General features: G+C 33.9%; 1 protein-coding gene across 1 annotated transcript in view; it reads left to right on the top strand.

Moving 5' to 3' along the window:
* Positions 1-1,198, top strand: part of LOC148941329 (transcription initiation factor TFIID subunit 5-like) — a 279,459-nt gene extending 278,261 nt beyond the window's left edge. The window contains 1 exon segment of the mRNA XM_089104692.1: positions 927-1,198. Coding sequence (XP_088960818.1) covers positions 927-1,135 — 209 coding nt within the window. The 3' untranslated portion in view covers positions 1,136-1,198.
* Positions 1,199-9,295: the final 8,097 nt, after the last annotated feature.

The following is a 9,295-nucleotide window of genomic DNA, read 5'->3' on the forward strand; positions in this document are numbered from 1 at the left end:
AACATCAGTGACAATTCATGCTATGAAGGAATGCATGGCAATATTGACCATCAAAGGCTAATTCTAGAAGCCTTCAGGTAGCATACCAAAAATTGCACATCATCTTGGAAAATTTGAGACCAAGTACAAGAACTGCATTCCATCTTCACTTAGCTATGAGTACTTTATAATCACAGTATAAATATTATAACAGTACCGAAAATTTGGTTCAGAAACGGGACACTTCATAGCGTACTGACCGGGAAGTTACCACTACGTCAGAGCAATAGCGTCAGCTGCTACTTTGCATTCAATCAGATCGTAGCGTATGTATGATTTGTCCTTGCGCGTACGCGAAGGCACAGTCATGAAGAGAGGTGTCGACTAATGTGTGCCAAAAATCTTTAATTGAGAGTATAGGGCTTTTCGCTACTGTTATAATATTTATACTGTGCTTTGTGGCTATTACTGGCTATAGATCTTTTTTGTACTTTGACACCCCCGCCTACTTCCGAATATAAAACGTCGGCACGGCATTGCACCAGGATTCAACACGCTGAGCAGAACTTCTGATCAACGCTTGACGAGTATATCAGCAGATATCTACTAAAGCATGCGGAGACTGTTCAGATACCAAAGTGCCTAATTGGGATATAAAAAATCGGTAACGGTCAATGAGTGAATTTTCATGCTAAACATAAATGAAAAGAAAAACCAAGGCAAGACGAAAATGCATCGTTCAGTTGTTTACGCACAACTATTTTCAGCAAATTTTTTTTCTAAGGATTTTGTTGGAATAATGGATCATTAGAGTAGATTCAACTCCTTTGTTGTAAATTAATGGATTAATGAAATGCTGCACTTTTGATTAATTATGAAACAAAAAGAAGCGCTTAAAAAAGTGCGAGACCCTAAATTTATATGTTCATTCATTGTTGAAATTATAGGTAGCATGGATTACTCAGTGGCACTTTGGGACTTCGGCAAAATAACCGAGGATTTAACAGAAGATGCAATGACCCAGTATGCCACAGATGTTAAGAAGAATGTGGATGGGTTTTTGCTTGGGAGGTACCCTACGAAAAAGACAGCAGTTTTGGCTCTGCACTTTTCGAGAAGAAATTTGCTTATTGGTGCAGGCATGTTTGAGGGATAATTTTTTGTAGATATTGATTTCTTTTATTCTTTTTTATCGGTTTCATTTAATTAAATTAGTGAAGTTTAATTTTCTTTGAAAACCAAACTAAGGTTGCATAGATAAGTGAAATAACCCAAGTGCTGTTGTTAGCCCACTGCACTGCCAGGTGATGTTGTTAGCCCACTGCATTGACAATTTGTCATCTATTAAATCGTTGCGATTCGCTGTCTCGGTGGGAGTTAATCGATCTTAAAAATTGTCTTTATAAAAATTATTAGGATACATGAATATGTAAAAATTTTTTAGAACTTTTATATATAAAAACTTGTTATAAATTGTCTGACCTATTTTCCCCCTACCCACAGAAAGAAACTTCCATCTTTTGTCTTTCTGTATATGGGCTCAGGACATAAGCACAAGGGTAATAATTTCTAAAGGAGATTAAGGTTAAATGCCATTTCTACGCTAGAAGCTAATTACTCACAGCACATCCTTCGCTCAGGGTATGTATTGGACTGTTTTAGAGGGTTTCAGGGCAGGGTGTACTGCACTCAAGAGGTTAAGCAAATGTACAATTTCTAAAACATTTGATGAAAATACATTTTTCGATTTTGCCCTGGTTCTATAGCAGGTCTCTTAAATACAATCATCCCATACTTTTCTGATTAACTATATATTTTAAGAAATGAAACTAACTAGTTGGCTAACGAGGAACTTGCGTTAGTGATAAGTTCTGATCATATAAAATAGATTTTGACTAGATCTAACAGGTGAAGAACATTGAACATTGGAACGGCTCAAATATGAAACAGGTTCCTGGGACATCTTAAAAGTGGTGATATACTATGGTGTTTCCGGTTTCCGGTGTCTACTGTCGAAAATAGATAGCAAGCTTTGACTCTTTACTACCCAAGAAGAAATTTACTTATTAGTGCCGGACAAATTGAGAGACGATTGTTTCGTCAACGATGGTTTTCATTCACTTTCCTATTGTGTTGCTCTAATTAAATCAAACAATTTTTCATTTTTTTCAATATAGTCTTTATTTCCTTTTTCTTTATTTTGGTTTAGCTATGGAAATTTGCAAGCTTTTTGGTATCCTATCTGTCTGCAGTGTTACTAAATACCTGCTATAAGAGAGCGTGGCCGAAAAGCGGAAATATGCCGAAGGTCTTATTCTCCTAAATAATTCATTTAAAAAATGGGCTGACTTCAAGATTCGAATGTGCAAAGGAACCCAAATAGTGCAAATGGGCCTTATCTGGCTACAATATATGTATCTATGCCTTATTCATTGGCGTCAATTGGGGAAGGGGGATGGGGGTCATGTGCCCCCTGGAATTTTTATCCGCTCCTCCCTTAGATTGGGGGGGGGGGTAGGGGGGTATTTTCATTGAAAATGCCTTCTTTTAATATTTTTTTTTGAATCAGTTGAAAAATAACCACAAATCCCCCCCACTCCAGATTCTGAAAAATGTATTTTGCTTGCCGCCTTCCCTCCTAAATTTTCGTGAATTGAAGCCACTGACTTTGTTTGATATATGCCTCCGTTTTGTTTCTTCTTTTTCTAGTCTTGTTTGAATTTCATCAACAAAAACAGAAATGTAGGCAATAAATTTGTAGAGAAGCCATGATTTTTAGATAAGAGGAAATGTAAATTATAAACATATCGGGCTGATGTATCAGCCGACAGTGCTGCAAAGAAAATAGAAATAGAAAAGAGATGGGCTGATGTTGATTTTTAATTAAATTTTTGCTAGTTAGTGTTAAAGAGAGTTGAATGTTTTTTTTTCTTAGAGACCAACTTAATTTTTATTGATTTTCTTTTCTAGATTCTTGATTTAAACATAAACACATGAGCAAAAAATAGAAGTCTGCCGCCATAGGCTTATAACGTTGGTGATCACACAAAATAGCAATTACTCAAAAAACACTATTATTTATCGTACACTAATATATTTGTCATGCATTTATTTGTTATACAAAAGCATGACAAATAAATTTGGGAATATATTTGTGAATAATCAAATAACTCAATGAAATGGACACTAATAATAAAAAAAAGAAATCATAACTGCCTCTTGACAACCAATTGCAATTTTTATAAGAAGCTGGTTGTTAACACTCGATTTAAATATAGTTAATAAAATATATAACATTATAATCGTAGAAGATGAATCCTAAGAAAGAGATAGTCATCACAAAATGAGATTAATTTTTAATGTCATGCGTAAAGTTATAATAAAATAATAAAAAAATTATGTTGCTATTAAATTATATTCAGGAGTTTAATCCCAGTCCTACGATCTGCGTATAAACTCTTTGATAGAATATATATTTTGTTTTGATGGTATTCTATTGTTTTGTCAATCAAGTCTTGTTATTTATTTAGTTGTCGTACGCTATATTATTTTCCATGCATTAGAATGTTTCTTATACACTAGATCGAAGAATAATAATAAACAAGAAAAATTAATCAGAGCTGACTCTTAGCAACCAATTGCGCTATTTGTAAGAAGCTGGTTGCCAATACTCGATTTAAATATATTTAACAGAAAATATAAAATTATAATACTAGAAGAAAAATCCAAAAGGAAAATTGATATTAATTGTTGATGTCATGAATGAAGTTTAAAAAAAAGGAAAAAAAAGACCGTTATTGAATCCAATTCCGGAGTTCAATTCCGGTTGTATAATCTACGTATATGCTCTCTGTTGGGATATGTATTTTGTTTTAATGATGTTGTAATGATCTGTCAACCAATGCTTTTAAATGAGGGTGTCAAGGCATCAATGAGAAATAGCAAGAATCCAACTTTATGTCCATAGAACTATCAAAAGAAAGCAAGACCGTAATCAATAAGTGCAAGAATTGGGGAGGAAAAAAGATCAAATAATTTATATAAGAGAACGCTTCAGTTAATGGAAATACAACTAATATATAAATAAAAAATAAAACAAAATGAAAGCATGAAATGACAACTTGTTTTTAAACAGAGTTCGTTAATTTGGTATTCCCAGCTTATGTCCAAAATTTGGTAATGGGGACAGACGGTCGATCATTTAGAATAATTCGGAGGTATCCTCTTTCTTTCTTTCTTTTTGTAAGAGGCTCTGGCCTCCGTTTTTGCATTATATTATTATTATTATTTATAAATGTGTTACTTTCAGTGACATCTAGCCAATCACTAATCTGAAAAAAAAAATCGCTTGATGTTATACAACTGGCATCTGAACCATGTATTTCTCCGGAGTAATCTTACAGTTAGAGTCAATAAGTTCGTAGGTGCTCCCTAGAGTGCTTTTTTTATGGCCTCAAGGTAAGCGAGTGTTCCTCATTATAGAAATTACATACAATTAGCAGATTCCGTTAAAAGGTGATGAATCGAATGCATAGTTAGAGTCAAATGCATACAGTTAGAGTCAATAAGTTCGTAGGTGCTCCCTAGAGTGCTTTTTTTATGGCCTCAAGGTAAGCGAGTGTTCCTCATTATAGAAATTACATACAATTAGCAGAGTCCGTTAAAAGGTGATGAATCGAATGCATAGTTAGAGTCAAATGCATACAGTTAGAGTCAATAAGTTCGTAGGTGCTCCCTAGAGTGCATTTTTTATGGCCTCAAGGTAAGCGAGTGTTCCTCATTATAGAAATTACATACAATTAGCAGATTCCGTTAAAAGGTGATGAATCGAATGCATAGTTAGAGTCAAATGCATACAGTTAGAGTCAATAAGTTCGTAGGTGCTCCCTAGAGTGCTTTTTTTATGGCCTCAAGGTAAGCGAGTGTTCCTCATTATAGAAATTACATACAATTAGCAGATTCCGTTAAAAGGTGATGAATCGAATGCATAGTTAGAGTCAAATGCATACAGTTAGAGTCAATAAGTTGGTAGGTGCTCCCTAGAGTGCATTTTTTATGGCCTCAAGGTAAGCGAGTGTTCCTCATTATAGAAATTACATACAATTAGCAGATTCCGTTAAAAGGTGATGAATCGAATGCATAGTTAGAGTCAAATGCATACAGTTAGAGTCAATAAGTTCGTAGGTGCTCCCTAGAGTGCATTTTTTATGGCCTCAAGGTAAGCGAGTGTTCCTCATTATAGAAATTACATACAATTAGCAGATTCCGTTAAAAGGTGATGAATCGAATGCATAGTTAGAGTCAAATGCATACAGTTAGAGTCAATAAGTTGGTAGGTGCTCACTAGAGTGCATTTTTTATGGCCTCAAGGTAAGCGAGTGTTCCTCATTATAGAAATTACATACAATTAGCAGATTCCGTTAAAAGGTGATGAATCGAATGCATAGTTAGAGTCAAATGCATACAGTTAGAGTCAATAAGTTCGTAGGTGCTCCCTAGAGTGCTTTTTTTATGGCCTCAAGGTAAGCGAGTGTTCCTCATTATAGAAATTACATACAATTAGCAGATTCCGTTAAAAGGTGATGAATCGAATGCATAGTTAGAGTCAAATGCATACAGTTAGAGTCAATAAGTTCGTAGGTGCTCCCTAGAGTGCATTTTTTATGGCCTCAAGGTAAGCGAGTGTTCCTCATTATAGAAATTACATACAATTAGCAGATTCCGTTAAAAGGTGATGAATCGAATGCATAGTTAGAGTCAAATTCATACAGTTAGAGTCAATAAGTTCGTAGGTGCTCCCTAGAGTGCATTTTTTATGGCCTCAAGGTAAGCTAGTGTTCCTCATTATAGAAATTACATACAATTAGCAGATTCCGTTAAAAGGTGATGAATCGAATGCATAGTTAGAGTCAAATGCATACAGTTAGAGTCAATAAGTTCGTAGGTGCTCCCTAGAGTGCTTTTTTTATGGCCTCAAGGTAAGCGAGTGTTCCTCATTATAGAAATTACATACAATTAGCAGATTCCGTTAAAAGGTGATGAATCGAATGCATAGTTTGATAAGCTTGTATCACGACTGAGGGATAAATCTAAAACTTTCAGGAAATTTTTGCTTTGTTTAATTTTAATTAGGGGGGGGGGGTAAACAGATCTCGAACTTTGTGTTTGGGGAAGGGGGAGGGGTGAATTATTTTTTGACCCAGTCCTCATAAAAGAGTACTTACTCTTTTTATTTTCGTTTTTTTTTACCTGGGAGGATTTTGACTAGTATTGATGATAAAAGTTCCATTCTTTTGTCAATGTGAGGAATGCTGATGAGAATAAGGTATTGAAACTTTTGTTGGCTTTTGTTTAAAGATTTAAATAAGAGAAATAAACACGAATGCTTTGACTGAATGATGTGACTTCGTTCTGGTCTAGAGTATACAACGTTGTATTGGATCATCTTTGAGCCTATGATACATTATTTTGCAATCTTCGCAGTTCTCCCCTTCCTCTCGTGAAGTAAATATGATTCTTCAAATGTGACCAGTTGATAGGCATTGTAGGAAACTTTCTCATTTTCCAACTTGCTGTAAAAAAAATGTGTGAAATGCCACTCTTCTATTCATGGTGCGATATTTTTTTGGCAAATATAGCACATTGGCTCATTGGTAGTTTTCAGTGACTGTGGTTGATAGCTATACAGCAATCCTCATTGGCAAAAGTGGCAAATTGGCTCATTGGTAATTTCAAATGAGTAATGCTCAGTGGTTGATTGCTGCAAGGCAATGCTCATTGTCATATGTGGTAAATTGGTTCGTTGGTAATTTTCAATAAGTGCTTTTGTAATTTTCAATGAGTCACTGGGTAATTTTCCATCCAGAAATGCTCATCCGTATATTTGGTAAATTGGTTTATCGGCAATTTTCAATGAGTATGGTTGATTGCCATACAGCGATACACATTTGAAAATGTGGCAAATTGGCTCATTGGTACTTTTTCTCCCAGTTTGGTTGATTGCTATACACCATTGCTCATTGGCAAATATGGAAAATTGGTCCATTGGCACTTTTCAATGAGTGTGGCAGGGGCGGATCCAGGATTTTTCTTAGCGGGGGGGTGCATAATAGGGTGGTCCGATAAACTTGCGAACTAAGAAATATCAGCAATTTAAAGGGAGCCTCGACAATTATACGTCGTAGGTAGGTAGTGGAAATGGTCGTAAATGTAATCTAAAATCTGGTGAGGATTAAAGTTCTAATAAATCTCTTGAAATTAAAACGATGTAAAAATATTGATACAAAAAATAGTAAGTTATAAAAGCCACCCCGCCATAAAAAATAAAAAGCTGTTCGTCATCTACAAAAAATGTGATATTTAATATTTTCTGGATAATTTTTAGCCTTTGCACTTCTGATGATAACGATTGATTTATGCTTTGTATTGTCAAATAACAATTGGTCTTGAACCATCTTTTGGAGTCATGCATTCTTTGTGATCATTTGTATAGGTTAAACCATTTAGTATGTCGCCTAACTGTATGGCATCGCTTAATAATTATGACGGTAATTAAGAGTAGGAAATGAGGATTAAGATATAATCATATATGCGTAAAAGATTAACATTAAATACTAGTTCGTTTAGGGGTGTAAAAAAAACATTGAACAAAGAGATATAAATACATAGAAAACATTTAAAACGAAGGTTTTAAGCATAGGCAATAAAACTTTGAAAATAGTGTTTTAATAAACAGTGCCATCTTTGATTAAATCTCGAAAATTTACTAATCAAAATGTCGCTTTTCATAAAGATATAGCATATCTTTCCACTTTTTAAAGTTCGATATATTTTGCTTAAATTACATTCATACTTTTATAAAAAAAAGGCCTATTTTTCTCTTTCTACTCCCGCCGTATCTATTAATTACGCGGTCGATGTCTACCTCAATATTTCGGTGAACGTTTATAATTTCTAGTCTTGTCAGCCTAGACTCTACAGTCCTGTTGGTTTAAAGCTCTTCGTTAGTATTTCCTCATCTATTCATCTTAATATATTCGAACAAAGACCATCGTCAGAAAAATATGAACTCTAATAAAGATGCATGTAGGTATGAGCTTCAAACTAAGTATATTAGTCGAAATACTCCTTAAAAAATATATAATTATGTGTTTGTTATTTTTTGTATTTGATAGGTACAGATTGGTGATTTAAAGTCTCAGGGTTTCAAGCAGTGATAGATTTTTAATTAATTGTTTTAATTTTGAAATTTTTGTATATTCAATTTAAATGTTTAAATCTTGATATGTTTGTTGAGCACAAAAATAGAAATTTGATATTTGGTTCAAATTTAGCATTAAGTTATAAAACTGTCCTGAAAAACTTGGATTTATAGACAACTAATCGTGGAAATATGATAGGATGGCATGTACCAAAATAAGTATAAAAATCCTCAGCTGTATATATAGCAGTATATACAATCTTATGGACAAATATATGCAGGAATATATGGACAATATATACATAAAAATAACTATATTTTGTGACTGGTTGGTATTGAGAAGGTGAGAAATTCTGAAGTAACATTGCAGTGGCATTCCGTTTCCGTGGTGAACTCAAGTGGTGAATTTCCTCTTTTTTTCAACATTTCATTAATAAATGTTTGGAAAAAAAATCGATGCGATTCCACTGATTTAAACTGGAAATTCAAAGATCCATCTATACCGGGTAGATAAAAAAATAAACACCTAATTATTTGCCTTCTTTTATAAACAACGTTTTGAAAATCTGTTTTTCTTAAGCGATTTCTCCGACTTTTAAAAGAGTATTCCGAATCATATACTTAGTTTGAAGGGCATACTTATGCGAACCTTTATTAAAGTTCATATATTTCTAAAGAGTTTGGCCTTTATTTTAATATTTTAGGATGAACAGAGGCGGTGATATGTCATATAACGTTGAGCTTTAATTCGATGAATATAGGCAGTAAAGTGGCCAATATTTGCTAATCCAAAAACGAAATGTAAATTAATACTATCTTTGTAATTCTCATGCATTTACTCTCTATTATACAAATCCTTGAAAAACAACAATGTTGTAGAAAACACCCCGCTTTGCAAAAAAAGCAAATCCAAATTCCATGACAGCCAAAAAAAAAAAAAATAGATATCAATTTCTTAGCCTCTGTGCCATAGCCAGACTCGAAAACAAATCTTTGACAGTAAAATGAAGTTTGAATATTGTGTTTTAGAGCCCTGTTGTGACAGCACAATCTTGAAATATTATTTCTACAGCCTAAAGAAGTTGTGATTTTAAGTTTTCCCTTCTTTTTAATACC

Source organism: Artemia sp. Qi Xiang Cuo, chromosome 18 (genome assembly GCF_049724085.1).
Source record: "Artemia sp. Qi Xiang Cuo chromosome 18, ASM4972408v1, whole genome shotgun sequence".
Taxonomy (NCBI): domain Eukaryota; kingdom Metazoa; phylum Arthropoda; class Branchiopoda; order Anostraca; family Artemiidae; genus Artemia; species Artemia sp. Qi Xiang Cuo.